The sequence below is a fragment of the Anoplopoma fimbria genome, chromosome 14 (assembly GCF_027596085.1).
Source record: "Anoplopoma fimbria isolate UVic2021 breed Golden Eagle Sablefish chromosome 14, Afim_UVic_2022, whole genome shotgun sequence".
Taxonomy (NCBI): domain Eukaryota; kingdom Metazoa; phylum Chordata; class Actinopteri; order Perciformes; family Anoplopomatidae; genus Anoplopoma; species Anoplopoma fimbria.
This window is the reverse complement of record NC_072462.1, coordinates 5448387-5469526: the sequence shown is the minus strand read 5'-3', so window position 1 is coordinate 5469526 and position 21140 is coordinate 5448387. Positions and strand designations below refer to the sequence as shown.

Sequence of the window (21140 nt, the reverse complement as noted above, 5' to 3'; positions counted from 1 at the left end):
AGTCGAGTTGTAAGCCCCTTTCGAACGCACACACGCACGCACCCGCTCTTCTTCCATCAGGTCTCCACTGTTCATCCTCCACTTTATTGCCTGCAGGCACTCTAACTTGGAGTCTGAACTTATTATGCTTCTCCCTTCTCTGAATTTTGGTGCACTCAGCTTGTGAATGGAGAAGGAATGAGCTCATTCCACCAGCGTCAGCGCGAGGAATGGTTATGCAGCAGACGGCTCGCTGTGGAAAGTGTAATGAGGGAGCGCAGGTTCTTCTACGCTGGTTCTTCCCCCCCCCCCTCCTCCCCCTCCTCGGCTTCTCCCTCTCAACCAATCAAGCATGACATGATTTAAGCCTCCAGCCGCTGCAGGTGAACTCCAGGAGAATAGATTTATGAAAATGTTTAACTTTTTCATGTAAGATTGCTCCGGGCTTTCTGTCCTCTCTCAAACCCAATCAACCAAAACGCTCCATTTCTCTCTCTCTCTCTCTTTGTCTTCCCTCTTATCCCCCCCTCTCTTCTCGCTATATCTCCCTCAGTCGGCCTGTCTTCACTGTGTCTCTCCATTCTGCTCTCCATCACACCTTTGTCCTAACTCCATCCAAGAACTAGGGAAATAGGGATGACAAATCTTTTCTCTCAGCAGGGATTGCTGGAGGGATTTTTTTTCATTAATGGTGGCTGATTCTTTTCATGCTGCGTTCCACGAAGGCGATGCTCCCATACTCTGCTTTCTCCTCGCGGCAAGCATGGAGTTTAAATGCTTACCCGTGGCTTTGGATACGAACAGTGTGCTTATGTTGCTAAACAAACATAAGTACTCTATTTTTTGCCATCTTTCTTTTTTCTGGAGGGCACAGACGAAATAAACAACATGACATGTCAGTTCAGTTTTCTGATGAATGGCCTTGTGTGCTCCAGTTGTTTTGACACAGAGGGCAATAAAAAAAAAAAAGGGGAAGAAGATCGAGAGACAGAATGGAGGGAAGATGACAAGATATGGTTTGTCTGATCCTTGAGAGGAGAGAGGTTTCATTACCTGTGGGACTTCAGCAGGGGATGTCTCGGCGGTGGCGTATTTATTTTATTTTTTCTCGCTGCTTGTCAGAATTGCGGCGCTGCTACATATACTTATGTGTTTTTAGTCACTCAGGGTATTTCGGCAGCGCCAGCAGGGGCCAGACAGACCAGGAATCAGCCGTGATGGATGGCTACGTCTGTCCTGGAGGATGGAGGGGTCGCCGGGGTTCACGCCGGTGATGGAGACACTTCCCTGCTCGGCACCCATGACTTTTTTTTAATTAACCTCTTCGGGAGGACCAGTCTCTTCCTTTAGAGGTAACCACAGCTTGGAAAGTCCCTTCATTAGGACTTATCTGACCCCTGTGTGTCCGGTAGTGTTCGGCGTTTCTGCCCCCTTTACATCCTCCACCTCCCATTCAGTGCAGTAATGGGCCCCCGCCACACAGAAAAGGGACACAACGGCAGTGAATGTACCCGGGCCCTTCAGGAGTTTCAATTCTCTGTAACCCTCTCTGTTTCCGTGTTCACACACCTCGCGCCATTCATCCCTCTCAGCAAGAATTCGCTTTATTTCACAGCCAGGCAACTTCATTGATCCCACCAAGAGACAATCGTAGTTTAATGGTGAATTAGGAGAGGCTTGCCAGATGCCGCAGCACTCTTTCGCTTCTCATCTTGAATTTTCCTCCTTACTGCTCTCACTGCTGACCTTATTATACACAAACACACAAGAAAGATAGACAGAAATAAAAAAATAAACTTATCCCATTTTTCACATTAGACTTCTGAAGGGACAAACAAGCCTCGGCGCTCCTTCGGGGAAGTGAACCCCTCTGAGCGATGCCCCAGAACAACCAGATCAAACGCCTCTCCTGTGGCTCCCTCGCCTTTTTCTTCCAATCTCTCTATTTTGGTTGCCTTCTTTCATGTCGGGGAACAGTGTCTTAAGTGGCACTATTGGAGCTCTCTGATGGTGCTCTCAAATGAAGCTTGTGTGAACTCGGGGAAAAAAATAAATTGGTTTGTTCTGAAAGCTGCGACGCCCGTGGCGCCCCCTGCCATTCGCTCTGTGATCCGCGTAGTGTCCGACGACGGGGGGGGGGGGGGGGGGTCAAGAAGAAAAAAAAAACATTATAATAAACGAACGGGATGAGTCACGTCACTTGCTTTGTTGGAGCATTTGCATTTCATTTCGGTCGATGAGAGTTTTATACATGCTAAGTGAACATTCTACTTTCTGAATGTATTCACAGTGGAAGGAGGACGTAAAGAGAGAAATGCATGGACCCACATCTCCCCCATGTGGACATCCTGCACAAAACACCAGTTGGAAAAGCTTCAATGAGCTGACTTCTGCTCGTACACATCCCATTGAATATTCCAACTTATTATAACCAACAAACATAATCATATACTTCTGATTTTCTTCCCTCATCTGTCTTTCTATGTCTAGTTTTCCAACATACTTCTATTTCATGTGCACCAATGAAATACCATGCAGAATGTTTGTATTGCTCTCTCGCTTCAACAATCCACCTCTGAATTATGCATTTTTCTTTAAGTTTCCCCTCTTCCTCTGAAACTTCCTCATTCATATGCATCCTATAACAGGGCCCTTGGCTTTTCTGTTTCGCTTATCTGAAAGTTGCTGTGTGTGGCAGTGATGTGTGTGAGCTGTGTGTGTGTGTGTGTGTGTGTGTGTGTGTGTGTGTGTGTGTGTGTGTGTGTGTGTGTGTGTGTGTGTGTGTGTGTGTGTACCCACAGCAGCAGGTCTGTGTGTGGACATGAGATTGGCCCTGTGCCAACAGAGAGGATCAGCAAACAGGAGGATACAATGGCTCTCTCTCTTTGGCTCCTCGCCTCTGCATGTTTGTTTCTTACGTTTATCTGCACACGATTTCCTCTTGTCACGGAATAATCAACGCTTTCATTGTGACAGTAAACACACATCTGCCTTGTTCAGGTGAGAAGTGTTGATTTGCCCATTACACGCCACTCAAATCTCCTTCCTCTCATCCTTAAAAGACTGACAGCAGCTATAACCGTTTGTAACAAGTGTCCCTTTAAATGTTATCCTTCACACAAATGGAGTCTTTGAAACTTTAACATCTGGGCATTTAAAGTTTACAACTCACTGCAGCAACTAAAGAGCTTATGATTGTTTAGTTGCTGTGTTGAGGCTTAGTGGAAACTGATGATGTGTAATGTTGTTCTTTTTTTTCACAAAATAATAAGGTACAGTACCAGTCAAAAGTTTGGACACACCTTCTCATTCAACTACTTTGAAGAATGTAAAATATAAAACATATTCTGGTTTGTTGAGCATTTGTTTGTTTACCACATCATTCCATATGTGTTCCTTCATAGTTTGGATGTCTTCAATATTAATCTACAATGTAGAAAAAAATTAAAATTAAAGAAAAACCATTGAATGAGAAGGTGTGTCCAAACTTTTGACTGGTACTGTATATGCGGACCTTATGGATTGTGTTATATTGATTGATTCTGTTCCAAACTTCTGTTCCTATTCATTTATAAAACATGTCAACATAATATATAAATATAACATAAAGAAAGGCCCTGGTGGGGAAAATATTGGGAAATCTTGTTTACTTCCTCACATTGTTCTGCAATCACCCACTTCTCTATTTGTAGAAATTAAAATTGCAAAATCAAACTGCCGACTGAATTCTGTAGAAACGTATTGGAGTGAGAAACATTCACATTGATTACAAAAAAGAAAAAAAAAAATATATATATATATATACTATTTCACTCTCTACTCATTTCCATGAATTCACAGTTTTAAATTGCCGCTCCTGTCCTGGAGCGTTCATACGGCAAAAGGCACGACCCTAAGCCGATTATGACCCGTGGCCCGGGGGGGGGACCCGGCTGTTTTATTGGTCACCGGCGTGTCAGGAAGCGTGGAGCAAACCAATTGAACTGCGCGGAGGTTTATCTCAGCTTTAAGCACCTGTCAACACAATGCACTTCCTCAATAATAGAAAAGGTAATGGCTTTTACTGAATGGTTTTTTTTTTTACCTTCTCTCTCTCTCTGTTTCCCAAAGCAGCTGTTTTGATCTCGATCTCGGGTGAATGACGGAACACTGACACATCCACGGAGAAACTCTCAGCGGGGTTTCTGAACCAAGAGTGTCCGTCTCACTGCGCGCACCGGCCGGACTCTGGGAATGACATTTGGTGCCTCCAGCAGGATGGAGTGGCTGTTCCAGCGATACCACAAAGAGGCTGTCTTCCACAACACCTTTCGGTCGGTGCTGCTCATGTCATGTTTGGTAAGGAAGTATACTTTAATTACATCATGATCACTTTTATTCTTTTTTTTTTTAATTTGAAAAACTTTTTTTTTTTAGAAGAAGTCTTCAGTGTCCCATAAGGCGTTGGAATTGATGAATTCTTATTTATTGTATTTATTCTAACAGAGGGTTTATTTGCGTTGGATGAACTGTGATGCTGTGCAGAGAAGTAGGACAGATTATAAATTGGTCACTGCGTCCAATCCAAGGCCTGATACTCATTTATCTGTGACAGACAGCGCCAAATAATAAGAGGATAAATACTGAAATCCAATCCAATCCAAACATGGCAATCCTTTCAGACGCCAGCAGATAATTAAATTGAGTTATAACGCTGCATCATCCAAACATTAATAATAAGAAGCTAAATGTCCAAATCTTTTATGTCAGATGCAAACATCAGCCCCAGGGATGTCACAAAGTCACTAACTTTTAGATTGCAACACATTGAGATGTCCTTTATTGCACCCTGACCCCTTCTACAGGTCCTGGTCCTGGCCGTGTCCTTGTATCCTGGGCTGTGGTCCATTGGGGTCAGAGTTCATTCAGTCTTCACAGGGAGCTACGTACCAGGCCACCACTCCGTTCTTCTCATCAACAGTCCCAACGAACAGACAGCCAAGGACATCGGCAGGTACAGTAGTGACTCCAGGTTTTTACCTTTTACAGTCTGCCTCGCGCTGCTGTAGCCCTAAGCTAAATCTGGAAACACACGGTTTCATTTGGGATGTTTACTGGTACATCAGCTCGAAATAGATCCAAAGGAATAGTTCTGCATTTTGGGACCTCTAAAGCTCCCCAATTAACATGTCATCGCATGTCTATGTCTTGTTCGTTTAGTCTGTTAACCTCACTGAGGTCACTGCGACTGCACAAGTCGTTTTCACAGTTTAACTAAACGAGATAAGGCATGTTAATGAGTGAGCGAGCTTTATAAGTTCCAGCTTGCAGGTTTCTTTTATATCTTTGGCCCTGTCTAAAGTCTATATGCTAAGCTAAGCTAACCCGACTGCTGACTCAAGTTTCATATTTACCATACAGACATGAGAGTGGTATCAGCCCTTCAGATCTAACTCTCTGCAACAAAATGGTGTGTCGGCCAAAAATGACAATACAAAATTGAAATGTCCCTTTAATCTGGATGCTAATTGAATTTATTCCACTTTGATATGGACTTGGAAATCAGTTAAAGTGATTTAAACAATAAAAAGTCTGGACATACAGTAAGTTTGACTATTCTGTCTGGAGAAGAGATACAGTGCTGTCAAACCCACAACTGGTACAGCGTCGTGTTTGCACTCTCATTCCCTTTGTTGACATTTTAGCTGCATGTAAATTAACTCTATTTACAATGTGTCAAGATATGTAATCACCTCCTTCAGAGACACCGGTTAGAGCAGGGGAGGGAGACTGAACTGGTAATAAACTATCATATCAGCTGAGCAGCAGCAGAAAGCAGAGTTTAAAATGCGTTTCTGGATTTTAATGCATTAAGTCCTTTCCTTTGTTCTGCTTTGAAGAGCAACATAATAAAAGGGCTCAGTTTAATGCTGTAATTGATAAACATCATAGCTTGTAAGTGTTTCATTTTTCTATCTTCTCTTTTGTCCGTCCCCTCCACCCAATTCTGTCTTTTTTTCTTCCAGGGCGATCATGGAGAGGCGGCTGGCAGGCAGCATTAACATTCTCTCCAGGACCCTCACAATGTAAATCATACTCCCCCCCCACATCTTGACACAACTTTGCACCCAGCTGGGGTTGCCAACACAAAGGTCGCCAACTCAGTTGTTATGTCCCTCACATGTGCATGTAAGCACATATGTTCTTTTTTCTCTTTCTCCACCACATAGCTGGTTACCAAGGAAACCACAAGGTGAACGGACTACGTCTCAATGCTTTTATCCGTCGTTCCCATCGCCAGAAACTGAGTGGCAGTTAGCCTTCGAAGCGATCACACGTTTACGTGGATTAGCTTTCCTGTTAATGCATAAACCACAAAAAGTAATAAGTGAGGAAGGACTCAGGGTGGAGAGGGTTGGAGGGTAACTGAATGGAAAAGGAGTTTCTGTTATAACAAATTGTATTTAGTCTTAAGCTTCAAGATTTTTCTTTGACATTTCAAATGTTTAAATATGGGCTCTTAGTTTGTCTTTCAAAACAAGAAAGGGGAAAAAGCATCATGTTTAAAAGCAAAGAGGCAGTTGTGTGTTTGACACTATAAAAGCCTCTCTGGTACAGTTTGACAGTGTTACTCTGAATCACAGAAGACGTAATGAATGGTTGGGCGAGGTTTGATTGTTGTAAATACACTAATTCATGAAAGCACTTTCACCTAATTGTACTGGTACTTTTCAGTCCCTAGTACTCTACATGGTGCAGTTCTAATGTCTTGGCTTTTCGGTTTCTTTAGGTACTATTGGAAAGGAGAACTCCAGGATACCAGTGAAGTTCTGATGGTGAGCATACTGAGAACGTCTCGCTATGATAAACATGTTCTCAACAGGAATGCTGGAACAGAACGCAGAAGTGTAAGATAAGATGTGACTTGTTGTTGCAGCTGGTGAAAACAAAGACCTCCAGGACTCAGCAAGTCATAGACTATGTGAGGTGAGAGGCTGCTTCATGTAATGGTTATTCCAGATTGTTGACATCAAATACTATTTCATTAATTGATGATTAAGGCGAGCGTGCAACTGTGGACCTGCTTTCAAGGTTTATTGCAGTTAATTTTTAGCTCAGACCTTATCGTGTACTTTAAAATGACTCCATTGTAGAGCTTAACAACCTCAGGTGTGCCAGTGCACTGGTCAATAGAATAAATCAAACACCTGTGATCAAACATTCACAACATTTTATTCGTTAAACAGGCCGTCCCTGACACGTCAAACACGGATGCTAGAGGGCTATTTGAATATATTGTTGTTGCTAACACGCATTCCAAATTGACTGTTGCCGTTTTTTATTAGAAGAAGGAGAACAGAATTCAGATGCTTCAGCTCGAAACTATTTATTTTAGATGTTTGACTTTAAGGAAAAATTGGAAATATCATCTGCTGTTGAATGGGGATGTTTTGTTAAAAGTGTTTGATCTAGACTGTAAAACACTTTATTGAATTGAACAATGGAGTGCATTATCTACATAAGATAAGATAAGATAATCCTTTATTAGTCCCGCAGTGGGGAAAGAGACATAGTAAAAACAAGATTGATTATAAATAAGTAAATAAGTAATAACACAGTAAGGAATATTAAATAAGTTAAAAAAAAGTTAAAAATCCACAATAACTTAAATATTATATATAAAGACAGAATAACTGTAGTATTGTACAGTGTATTGCACATGTTTTTATATTGCACAGATTTATATAGTTGTAGAAAAAAATAAAGAAAAACCATTGAATGAGAAGGTGTGTCCAAACCTTTGACTGGTACTGTAAATGGTTCAATATCCAGTAGCTATGGTCTGTGACATGAAAGAGAAAAATCATTAATTGATAAATAAAACACCAAAATAAATTATATTATTCTACATCTGCGGGCAAAAGATCTTAGATAACTCAGGACTTCATTAAACTGTTTAACTGTCTGGACAAACTAGAAGGGCAGTTTCTTTTCTTTTTTTATCACTGGACCACTGCCAACGTTCATCACATGGATCACCAGGTTTGACAGAGTCTTATCACTGAGCACATGGCTCGGCAAAACCTGGGGTCTGAAAAGGATCAACTTTATTGATACCTTTAATCTGTTCTGGGGCCGTTGGCTTCTTCTTTAGGGCAGGTGGTCTCCGCCCAATCAGATCTGGACTTAAAGTACTGATGGACCGTTTGCTGGTTTAGCCTGCAACATCTGTCTGCCAGGGCTTGATGCGCCCGGGACACACGGCGGCCTCGGAGCCTCAAAGACCAAACATCACAGCTTCAATGTCAGCGTGTTGACAACCAGCTCATGGATCAGTCTCCTGATTCCCCCTCCCTTCACTCCCTCCCTCCGCACCCATGTTGGTATTCACTGTCAGTGAATCTGTTCCCAGTCTTTGTGCTCTCCTTCTGGACTACATATTCCTTTTCCTGTTTTGATAAGCAGTAGGACGAACAAAGCGCACTCAATTTAATCTGCTATTGCAGTATATTTTATAATTACTATTTTAAATTGGCAAAGACAACTTCAGTTCCATGAGTTACGATTTTATTTAATAATTCTTAAACATATTCCGGCCACCTCAATATTCCAGCTTCTACGGATGACTTTGCTGAACTGCTGTCAATCATCCGCATCGCCTTGGGCCGTGTGGTTATTGATGGTGATTTTAACATTCACAGATGCAACCCCCCCAGGACAGCAGCAACGACTAACAGTGTCGTATTCTGGATAAGTATGGACTGACTCTGCATGTGATGGAGCTCACACGCAACAAGGGGGCACGCTCAGGACTTAATCATCTGCAAGGCTCTTATTTGCACTTTTCTGTGGTTTGGGTGATTTTGGATTTTGCCCTTTACGTTCTTTCACACTCTATCGCAGTGCACAAAAGTTCAAGCAGTTAATCGCGAAACAGTCTATCACTTGAAACACCAGTTAATTAATAATTTGTTCGAAATATATAAAGAAAGTGTCAAATAATTATAGTAATGACATCTATTAAGAGAGACTTTACATTTATAATTTAGAACCGAGAATCCAAAGGCAGTCCTCCTTCTCCTACATGACTGCCAAAAGCAATTATAATGCACGTGCCATACTTGATGTGTTGACTGGCTGACAACCCGTATCAGCAGCCCCTGGATTTTTCTATTATGCAATGAATGCCTCCTTCTTCACTGACAACACAGAAAATGAGACAAGCTGTCAGGTCCTCCACATCAGGTGTAGCGTATGTATTGACCTTGCGTGCCCTTAAGACAAACTCAATTAGCATGACGCAATTTGATCACGTCAACGATAGAAACTTGGAGGACATTGTGCAACATTTGAGATCCTCCTCCTGCACTTGTCTGCTCTCAGGCTATTTTCCGCAGCGCCCTGCAGTTATTTATTCACTCTAAATAAAACACAGTTTAAAACCTCGCTAATGAGCAATTATAAGCCTTTTTCAATTCTTCTATTTTTAAGTTGCTTTTTCAACTGCTTAACACCTTCCTTGTACTAAACAATTGTATTGATGTTTTTCTGGATGGATGTCTCGAATGACATCCAATTAAACGCAGGGAGTGGGAAAGTTTCAGTCATTTGACCTCAGTGGTGACCTCCACATATTGCTAGACTGTTAAACTAAGTGGGACTTATATACAGATAATGATCAGGCCTCATCTGTTCAACATCTGCATGCTCCCACTAGCGCAGTTTATTCTACACAACAAACTTTTTTTTACCATAATAATAGAGAGGACACACAGATTTAAATAAAGAAATCACCAGGTGACTATTTTTTATTTTAATATTTTCCTTTTACATATATATATATATATATATATATATATATATATATATATATATATATATATATATATTACCTTTAATTTTCTTCTCTGTTTAGTCTTACAGTATTTATGCCCTTTGAATTGCCACGTGTTGAAAGGTGCTATAAAATAAGTGTACCTTGTGTAGGGCAGATATACTTTTCTGCTCCAGTGTTCATCTATATGAAAAAATTCTACGTCCTATCTGACATGTATTTGTTTGTGCGTGTCCCTTTAAGGTCCATCCACCCCTATGCAAACCCAGAGATCCTCAGCTTCCCGGTGGAGGACGGCAGTCTGGCTTACATGAAGTTGATGGATGAAGAGATTCCGTAGGACTGATACAGCGTTTAAAGTCAAATCCAATCTCTGCATGGACTGCACAATAACAAGGACACTGAGCCATGCATACAGTCTGTTGTGTGAGGGCTTTGGATCGAACGGTTTCTGAAAAGCACAAAAGTTCAATAATGCTATTTTGTTGCTTTGACCTTTTCATTGTTAAATACACTTTGTACTGTGGATATTTGAGTTCAGTCTTTTAAAGAGCTTTGTATCACAGTCATAGACAACACTCGCTTCTGATTTTCTCGCAGGTGAAGGTTAGCATTGCATAACATTACACAACCTTTTCGACCGATTAGTTTTAAGGCAAAGTATATTTATCTCTTTAACCTCTTTAATCTCTTTAACCTCCATAATACTTCTTATGCTTTGTGCCATGAGGTTCTTAGTAAACTCTCACTGGTTAAACTGACACATACAAACTTTTTTAAATAGATGACAATTTGAAACAGCCTGTTAAAAGTAGCCATTAGGTTATCGTCCAAGGTGATCAGATTAAGGAGATAATGGACTCAGTAAGTAATTAAGTTAGTCCAGTTTTGTATTTAAATATCACCTTTCAAAACCTTTACAAAGTTATGAAAAAAAGATAGAGTCCAACATAAGCATTACAATTGATGAAGATGGCACAAAAAAACAGAGTACAAAGTGCTTTCCATAGGCTGCAAGGCAATACAATTACCAAATCTCAAAAAAATAAAAACATAAAAATATAAGCACACAATTAAAATACCATTAAAAATACATTTACAGATTAATCATTTCATTCCATAAGGTAGGACAGGTGAAACTGCTCAAGTGGTTACACAACAGAGAAATATCAACAATTGGACAAATGAATAAATATAATCAATTGTCAGGCAAAAAGGCGAGTCGGTAAAAATGGATTTAAAAGCCGAAACAGTGTCTGAAGATAGCGACTCAAGCACGAAAAACAACAGAAAAGAGAAAGTTCTTATCAGTAGAGGAATCGCCACTCTGTAGCCTTCTCTGCCTGCACCTTTTGTTCTGCATTTCTGCGTCGACATAGCTGCACCTCTCACACAGATTACACTTTCCTCTACTGGCAGACGTCGTTGCGTGTTTGCGTTAGATAAAAACGAGCCCTCTCGTTCTGCTTTCCATTCATGTATTCATTCAAGATGGCATCAGTCTTGTAGGCCGGTTTAACATAATAATGGGTTGTGCTGGGACATATTGATGGCATGACTATACTATACTGATAAATATTGTAATAGAGTCATTGGTATGGTAGTCATGTACTGCCTGTTATTGAACATAACGTTGCCCATACTATAGCAATCCGCATACAGTTCTATAGATTATTGATCCATCAGGCTGTAGTAGGTTAGCTCGGTTTGTTCTACTAAAACATTCACTACCACCTTGATTAACTTCAAGCTACACAGTCCTACCGAGGATAAATTAACAAATGGATATGACTGACAGCACTTAGCGTAATTGTGCATCTTGACCCCGTCTCCGCCTTGTATTTCTAATGTCCAATTATGAAACGTTAGAGGTGTGTTTTGTTTGCATTTTGTGATTGATCATCTTGAACAACACATCCTTGATCTCCACAGGACTAGTCGTGCCAAATGAAACTTAAATTGAATCGCAAAAACAAGCTGGATTGTCAATCGGCCTTCAGCTGCACTTAAAGGTCTTGTTATCTGGATTCTTGCTTTCACAAATATGTATTTGACAGTAAACCACCACTTAAGTTTAATTCATTTCCTTGAAAAAAACAACTTAATATTCTAAATGACATCAAATGTGTCCCCCATGCTTTATTTGTGGTTATACAGGTCAGCCATGCATGATTACCGCATTAAGCAAAAATGCGCACTCGGTCTGCAGAAAGTGTTTCCGGAATGAGGCCCCAACAAAGGGAATGCAGACACTGTTCAGTCCGGTGTTTTGTCTGTGGGGCCAAAATAATCCTCCCCATCAGGTCCGGAGATCAGGACATGTGTGTGTGTGTGTGTGGGGGGGGGTTTGTTACTTCAATGCATGATTTACCCATTCACAGCAATGTGTGTGTACATTCCATGTCTGAATGTGCCAAACATACGTACGCACAGATGCCTTCGTGCCTTTGTGAGTATAGTTAGGGCCGAAAAAATTATTCTGCAATTGGATTAAATGTTCACTAGATGGTGGTGTTTCAATACACATGAAAACATGCCGCTGTTAGCAGACATTCACATGTGGTCCCCGTTGAAATAATGCAAGTTGCTTTCTGTCAGATATTAATTACAACAACACATTTCACTCATTTGCCCACCCAATTTAATTATTAGTGGTTGATGGGTAAGCCACTGTTACCACTTCTACCTTTTATATAGTACATTCAGTCAAAGCCTAATTACTACTAAACTAAAGAAATATCATTTCTATATGAATATCATGTAACTTGTGTCAACACAGAGACATATGGCCGGCTCTTATTTTTTTTATCCTGTGTGTCATCAAACTCTCCATGGGATGCAGGATAATTAAGAATAAGCTGTAAGAAACAGACGCTAATAACATGCTCCCACTGAGAAATTCAATGAACTGAGATTAACACACACACACGCATGTATGCAGCTATCTGTTTCCAGAAAAGCAAGGTGGTGATGGAGGGTTTTTTTCATGAACTTGGGTGTTTTAATTGCAGTCACTGCTGTTTGAAAGTAATACTAATCAAGAAAAGTAGCTGATATGAATGCAATGTTTGACATCACATTCATCACAACACGCTTTGCATTTTCTGCAGTTTATGTTGTGTTGCTTTTACAGAAGTTTTCCTGTAGTGTTACATGGTCTTCATATTGCAGTGCTGTTATCATGTTGCATGTTTAACAGTTTTTTAGTAATCATCTAGATATATATTTCTGTTTCTGTAATTGATCCCACTGTCCCTTTTTTTCTCTTTCAGACATTCAATGATCTAGAGCCTTGTGAACAAGCACAATACAACATAGTGTAGAAGGCTGATAAACAAAATGAAATAAATCAAGGTCAAGTGTTGTTGTTCTTATAGCTAGATTAGTTAAATAAGGTTAAATCAGTTTATACCCTCGCCAGGCCATATGTTGTTTTAATATGACAGTGGCCAAAACGACCTATAATGCCTGGATCCACCTAAGGGCTATAGCTAAAGTTCTTTATACAATTTTGTTGACCCGAGTTACAAGTGCGATCCTTGTGCACAATCTGGAAAAGGAGCTAGAGCAAGGTGAAAACATTGAAGCTAGGAGGAATATTTTAGCAGCAGACCGTTTACTAATGAGCTGGGAGGAGCTACTCCAGGCAGAAAACTGAAACTTGATTATACAGCATCCCAGAACCACTTCCAAGGGCAGATGGTCTACTTTTTTTTAATCTGAATGCATATTTTAGAATCAAATTATATATTTTTTGCAATCTCTAGAGTTTTAGAAAAAAAAAAGATATGAAATTTACATAATATGCCCTCACAGTAGATCAAGGTGGAGCTTCTTAAATAGATTGAGAATGAGTGTTTATATTTAGCATAGCATGGATGCCCTGGCCACAAGGCAGCTGAAGCTCTGAAAGTGGACAGAGGTCATTGAAGTCATAAGGGGGAAAGCTAACCAACGAGATTAATCTCTTTATTTATTAAGTCTCAATTATTGAGTCCAAAAAGTCTCACATTAGTTGTTTGTGAGGGTGAGTATGGACCCTCTGTGAAATGTATGGATAAAGTTATTGCTCCTTTAAAAAAAAAGGCATGCATACTGACAGATGTATATTATTGTCATATTATTTTATTCTTTATTCTTTTAATTATAAACCGCAAATTGAATTTGCATAACAGATACCTGGTATCATCAGACTTGCATTCCCTCTAATGGCCATCAGGGGGCGACTCCTCTGGTTGCAAAAAGAAGTCTGATTGTATTAAAGTCAATGAGAAAATGACTATACTTCTCACTTGATTTATAACCCCAGTAAATATTGTATATTGAGTTTATGGTCTCAATCGTTAGTTTCAAGTCTTTCCCAATACAGCATGATGCATGATGCAGGGTATGCTTTAGGGCGTGGTTACCTAGTGATTGACAGGTCGCCACCACAGCGTTGTCCGGTCTGAGAGTCGTAAGTGTTTTTGTCTCAGAACTTTAACTCTTTCAAAGTTTATGAAAAGTTCATTTTAACATTTTGTTTTGCCTCAATATGTCTTGTTCAGCATTAAAAAAAAAGCATAAAAAAAGCATAAAAACCGTTGCCATCAAGGCTTCAAAACTGTAGCCCACAAACAAATGGGTGATGTAATGGGAACTACGTCCACTTCTTATATGGTGTCATCCAATGGCTATGGGGTTTTAATCAAGTGGAAAAAAAGACTCTCATTCATCTTACAAGAAGTCGAAGACAACATCATGAGGAATCTCTGACTATTCAAAGCGAGGAGAGTCTCTGCGTGATAGTGAGTCTTTGCAGTGTTTGAATTTCTTGTCTGCTTTGTAGACATGGTGGCACTTTGCCACCGGCTGCAAATTCACTAAAAGATAAGATCTCTGACACACAGCCAAACTAATGTTGGTGGCACATGTAAGCTTTGAATTGGCTTACTGCTCTGTGTTGCGAGGTTACGTGGAAGGGAGGGACGAGTAATGGCTCAGTGCCTGAGTGAGTAAGCCTATACACTACACGGTGATTGCTTCCTCCCTCTCCTCAGCACCTCCTTCTCCTCCAACATCCACCGATCCCTCCCCCGTCCTCAAGCTCCTCCCATCTCCCTGCCTCTGTGCACCTCATAAATCACCATCTGCAGTACATGTGTTCTGTGTAAGACATGCACACTCACAGCAAATGAGGAAAAAAGAGAAAGAGAGCAATTGAGAATGTGGAGACACTTGGGCGATGTAATGAAGGAGCCAGTTTCTCCTCCACATACCTCTGATGCTCGCTCGCTTGCTCGCTCACTCACTCCCTGAGCTGCTACGCGGACTCCGTCATCAAAACACACAGTGAGGCGTGCTGGCTTGCTCACACTCTGTAGCTAGTGGACACACACACACACACACACACACACACACACTCTCACACACTCACACCACACATTCACTCTCAGTCTCACAGTGAAGCCAACATTCAAGATGCAGCAGCAAGAGAGAATGTCTTCTGATTCAGGTAAATGCTATATTAGATGTGTATCTCTGTCATCCCTCCCTTTCCCTCCATCAATAACCATCTTGTTTCCCCTCCTTTCACTGTTACACTTAATGACACATTCTTGTTTTCTCTCTCTCTTGTTGTTTCCCTTGCTTCTCCCTCCTGTTCTCCCTCTCTGTATCCATCTGTCCATGTTTCCTTTCTGTGTGTTTCTCTTCCTCTTATGAGTACATGTGTTGTGCTATAAGAGTTGATAACCGTGATGATTGTTATTGTAGAAAAACAGGAGGTGTACCTTTTTCCATATGGCATTGCCCGAGGGAGTACATTAAGGTGGAGTAGCTCCTGCTACTACGACTGCCTCACACCCAAAGCAAAGCTGTGCAACTGCATATGGGCTGGAAAATATATTGCATTGTTCTGACCTAGATACAATGACAAAGCTTGTGCTACTTTAGCTGGGCTGCTTGTTTTTCTTAAAATTAAACCATGTATGTGTGTGTTTGAGTTGATTGAGTGATGATTTGAGAGTCCTGTAGAGACAGACGGCACAATTTACACGCTGGATATTCAATTCCTGTAAGACTTTTAAAAAGTGAGAGATGAAAGCAGGTTGTTTGGTTTGTTCAACAGTGGAAATGTTTGTGGTTGGCCTCTGGAGGTTCATAGTTGTCCTTGGTGATGAGGATGATTCCTGCTGGGAAAATGGACTCTGCACACATCTTTCATTGGTTATGTAATTAATTTTATTGGAGCTTGTAAAGAAAAAAGAAAAAAAATCATTGCTGTTGGTCAGGTGTGTTTGTGGTGAGGATTATGACATTTCAAATCAGGATTATAACAACAAACTCGGTTTTTTTCCCCCTTCGTTGCTCAGCATCAAAACTCATTAAGGCTTCTCAATGTGAACCGGAGAATTACAAAAACACGAGAGATGCAAATAATGAGTCTTTGCATGGCGGAGGGAAAGAAATGTAATTTTGACTCGATTTCAACTCTGAATGACTCTGAAGCAAATAATGAGTCTTTGCATCGGAGGGAAAGAAATGTAATTTTGACTCGATTTCAACTTAACAACTGAAATTATGTTTTGGGCTTCTCATTAACAGCTTCTCATTTCATCAGCCGCATTATTCCAAAAAGTGAACACCTACCTGATCTGCTGCTCGACTGACCATGCATTTATTCATGTAGTTATGGTTATTGTTTGGGGGAGGGTCAGGGGGATCATATCCCGGCATACTGTGGGCAAGTAAATCAGATCATTATAAAATAAATAGAACGATGAACAGTATTCATTGAATGCTTAGGTTTGGATTGTGAGCAAAAACTCTGACGGACCCGGATACCACACAACAACCATATTTGCACAAGTCACAGTCATGCCAATGAAAGGGTGATTTATATCTTTGTGCCATTTTGTCTGCAAGCTCAACTTGAAATCATTTGTGTGCTTTCTTGACGCATTACAGCCCATTGGGGTAAAGATGGGGGCTTAGCCAATTGTATTCATTCACATCACACAATACAGCAATGGCTGTTGCAGGCACTCCTGAGAGAAAAGATGTGCACTCTACTAAGTGCACCTTTCTAGTTTTTTTAATGACTCGAGATGAGAGCATTTGCCCCTTTATTTTGGTGAATTTGTGCAGCGCTTCCTGTTATCCATGTCGACCACAGAGCAAATGATCTGTTGTGAGATAATCTTATTGGAAGCCTTTTGGAGGTCAGTCCACCAGAGAAGAAGAAAAAAGCTTGCCGTGGGCAACATAATAAACTAAAAGGAGCTAATTAACTCTTCATGTTAGTTTGACCGCCACTGCTCGCGCCACACCAACAGGTATCACACTGCCTGCCTATAACAAAGAGTTTGTAGTATATCTAACAAAAAGTTATTTCGTATTTTCTGTCCAGCAGAATAAGCCACCAGTGTGCATGCGCAAGCCCCTAAAGTGCAAAACCTGTTTGAGCTACAAACCTTCTTGGTTAGTTTTAGGAAAAGATCGTAGTTTGTGTTGAAGTAATTGGCATGCGTTGTTAATTAAAATAACTATGTGACATCGGTTACATAACAAAGTAAAGTAAAATGAGTCAATGTTCACTGTGGTTTCACATGGGACACCAACAGCGGTCACGGATACTGGAGATAACATTCAGCATGGGACTTTGAGATGGAGAGGCATTTTATGAGAGCTCCCACGGGAGGAGAGCCAAAGATTTTTGGCAGCAATTTCAACACTAAGACTAAGTTTTTGTTGTCTAAAGAGAATCTGATGATGCTGAAGGACTTCAAGACACTTTAGGATGTCCTGCTGACACCTGCCTCTCTGAACCAAAACAAGACCAGCCAGGCAAGCTTGGGTGAGCTGAAACCCTAAGTCACAATCCAACACGTTCACGATGAGGAATGACAGATGAGCCAATCAGATTGCTACATAAACGAGGATCAGCCCAGTCTGACAGGCAACATTTTGCTCTGTGCTTTTTGGGGCTTTTGCAGGAATAAGTGGATGAATACAGCCTGGATACTTTTTCCATATTTGGCAGGTGACCCCGTGATACAAGCTGCACAATGCATCTTTTATGGTCTCGAATCTAAGAATTCATACGACTGAATAAACATTTCACACTCACTTTCTCTCTCTTGGCCTGCCACATGTTTACTTCAGGTTAGGTTAAGACTGAAATAGCAATAGGCCGAAGTTATTATTATCAATGTGCTCTAAAACAGAAACCTTGTACCGAGTTCTTCTTGCGAGTTTGTTTCAATAACTAAGAAAGATACAGAGTTTCAAATTGCCACTCTGAGTTGCACAGTGCTATTTGGAGGAAGACAAAACCTCATGTTGCTGCGGATTCCACGGTGTTGTTTACGACTTACACTTGAAACACCACTCCTGCTCTGACACCTCGCCTGTCACCCATCACCAGTTCCATGCGAGCTCCCAGGTGAAATCATTATCGGCAAATCATTCGGTTCGGGTTGATGCACATCACCTCTGCTGCACTTTAATCTGCCGCACAGACCAACAGCACAACAACACAGCAGCAGCAGCGGCAGCACAGCTCGGAGGTGATTTCGGTACAAATGCATTTCTTGCTTCATTGGCTTCTTGGACAGATGGGCGTTATTAGTAGCACAGTCTCAGTGTTAACAAGGAAGGCATAATTGTACTCTTAAGTGTATTTTATTGGCCTACAGTGGCAATAGCAGGTGGCAAGCAGGATTACATAAAGTGTGTGAGTGGGAAAGAGATAATGTGAAGGAACACTGGGAGGTAAAGTGAGGTAAAGTGTAGACCACCAATAAAATGACTTGTTTAATGCATCAGAAAGGTAAACACAATGCACTCTCAGACTCCTTTAGTTATGCATTCACGCTGCACTCTATCCTGGTTTCCTTTCCTCATGACAATACATTTCTCTGATTGCCTTGGCACAGTTTCTACAACAGTTTGAATGTGAAGAATTCTTAATCAAAGAGCCAAACTGCGCTGAAAAGGACTGGCAACAATGCATTTTCCAAATATGCTGCATTTTTCTACAAGAAGCAGCCAAAAAAAGAAGACAGCTCTGGCAAAGCCTTCGTGTATGTATATGATGAAGCACACACACAACATGTTGACTCCACCAACTGCAAAATAACACAAGAAATCAAATGAATGTGGCTCTAGTGCCGAGTTTGTGTGTGATAGAACTTTTTGCCATTATTGATTCTCGTACGTCATGCCTGCATTCCAACAGCACTCAAATGGATTAGAGTTTGAAGGATTTGTTCTTTTCAGTATAGTGCTCTGATCAAAAGTTTTTCAATGGAACCATCAAATGAACAACAATGTGTGTGGTTGTGATTAAAGTTAGACTGAGGCTTCTCAAAGGTAGCTGCAACTTATGCTCGGTTTTCCTCATGCATGCCAGGGCACCTTTCTCAATTATTGTCCACCCCAAAAAACTATATATTATAAAAACTATATATTCAAAAACTGTCTGCCCTGTCTCCTAAAAATAACACTCCCACACAACAAATCTGCACTGTGAATTGCGAGGGAAAGTTTTTCTGTTATTATTATTTTCGGATCATGTTTGCTTTTGATTTATCACAAATAAATTTCAAATGAGTCCTCGGAAGTTTGTAGGGAGCTTGATGCGGTGGATGAAAACACAGGGCTGCTATTCATGTCTTGCGTGAACGAAGTACATCTGTTGCCTAAACATAACCAAGTACTTTTTTTGCATTTTGTTTTGATAAGCACTTGTTTGAAATGGTTTAAAACTGCCACCGATTGGTCTGGAAGAAGTTTCCCAAGAAACATAATTGAGGGTGCAGTTTAGTCGTATAGGGAAGTCATTTTGTAAGAGACAGGGTTGGACACTGTATAGCGGTCAGAAAAAACTCATTTGCACAAGAAGTTTTTCAACTTCTGTGGCTTTAAGTGTGTGTTATGGTACAGAAAACATGAGTCACCATGAAATCACAGGACAATATATATTTTAATGTTTCTTAATTCAAAAGCTGAAAATCAACAGGAAATTAAATTCAGACTTTTTGCATGATAATCCCAGAATTTAATCCAGTGAGAGGTGCAACTGGTACATGCACAAGTAAAAGCATTAAAAGGTATTGGCTCGCTTGAATTGGCACATATCACAGTAAAAATGAGAATGCTCCAAGAATTAGATAAAGGGAGAATCAGATAAAGAATCTGATCTTTGTCTGATTCTCAGATAAAGGGAGAGTTGGAACTCTGGTTTGTCTTAAAGGGTAAAATAGAATCCTTTACATTACATTACAGTCATTTAGCAGACGCTTTTATCCAAAGCGACTTACAGGAAGTGTATTCAACATAGGTATTCAAGAGAACTACTAGTCACCAGAAGTCATAAGTGCATCTCCTTTCTTAAACAAGCATCTCAAAGCATAAGCCAGAGCAAAAGTATAGTGCAGAGGCAGATTACTACGAAAACAATAATTGCAACAGACTAATCCGAATATAGTAAGTGCTACAAACTACTACGAATAGGATAAGTGCAGTAAACAAATGCAAATTCAATAAGTGCAGCGATCTGATACGAATACAGTAAGTGCAGCAACTAATACTTTAAAGTAACTGAAGCTTTACACAGTATTATGACATTAAACTACACAGCACGTATCAGTCAGATAGAACTGAGACCAAAAGCCCAACACTGCCTGCACTGAGCTTATATTGGAGCTACACAGGTGACAGCAATTGGTCCTGATTGCCTGAGAAGAGAAGAGTCAATGTGGCACCTGAGCCAGAATTTCAAAAAGGGAGGAAATGGATTATTATAATAAACACATTGGAGCCGTTTTGGAGGGAATAGATTCCTCATTTAAAACTTTTCCTTCAGCATCAACAGTTTTTCCCCTTTCAGATAATCAGAAAAAGTAAGTGTTGTCTCCCTTGAGAGAAATTTGTCTTCGGCAAAGTCAAATTCTGCACTATTTGCTTGATGCAAAAGTCCATCATTTCTGAAATAGATACTGTGACAGCCACAATTTAAGGTGTAAACAACATTACTCACATGATTCTCTTGTGTCAGGAATTTTAATTTATTTTCAAATTATTGCTTGGTTTGCCAGTTTCATTTAATGACTGTATTTTATCATAAGAAACTGCACCATTACAACTCAAAGGAAATTTAAACTGGATTATTATTTCATCGCTACGTGTTTCTTTAGTTTGTGATTATCACTGCACTTCCTTTGTCATGCATTATGTAATTTAATAATCATCTCTGCCTCGGAAGGGTCTGACAAAGAATGTTTTTTGCTCCACAGACAAAAAAAAGTCATATTTATTCATTTTTTTAAACCTAATGGATTCATTAGTGTACATTTCAGTCACT

At 40.4% G+C, this 21140-nt stretch overlaps 1 protein-coding gene across 4 annotated transcripts; it reads left to right on the top strand.

Moving 5' to 3' along the window:
- The first annotated feature begins 3951 nt into the window (after positions 1-3951).
- Positions 3952-10878, top strand: zgc:63972 (protein CutA homolog). 4 transcript variants are annotated; one of them, XM_054612724.1, is made up of 8 exons: positions 3952-4029; positions 4093-4317; positions 4824-4972; positions 5985-6044; positions 6749-6794; positions 6896-6945; positions 8661-8713; positions 10037-10192. In XM_054612724.1, the coding sequence occupies exons 2-8, from the start codon at positions 4213-4215 to the stop codon at positions 10105-10107; spliced, it is 534 nt and encodes a 177-aa protein (XP_054468699.1). In that variant the 5' UTR covers positions 3952-4029; positions 4093-4212; the 3' UTR covers positions 10108-10192. The 4 variants fall into 4 exon arrangements, with proteins under 4 accessions (XP_054468699.1, XP_054468700.1, XP_054468701.1 ...); XM_054612725.1 differs by lacking the exons at positions 3952-4029; positions 8661-8713 and having other exon boundaries at positions 4043-4317; positions 10037-10878; XM_054612726.1 differs by lacking the exons at positions 3952-4029; positions 10037-10192 and having other exon boundaries at positions 4043-4317; positions 8661-9763.
- Positions 10879-21140: the final 10262 nt, after the last annotated feature.

What these genes read in the sequence shown, in the direction of transcription:
- zgc:63972 (XM_054612724.1), top strand. Translation starts at nt 4,213, where the DNA reads ATGACATTTGGTGCCTCCAGCAGGATGGAGTGGCTGTTCCAGCGATAC. An exon ending in TGCTGCTCATGTCATGTTTG is followed by an intron (nt 4,318 to 4,823) that starts GTAAGGAAGTAT and finishes CCCCTTCTACAG; the next exon opens with GTCCTGGTCCTGGCCGTGTC. An exon ending in CTCTCCAGGACCCTCACAAT is followed by an intron (nt 6,045 to 6,748) that starts GTAAATCATACT and finishes CGGTTTCTTTAG; the next exon opens with GTACTATTGGAAAGGAGAAC.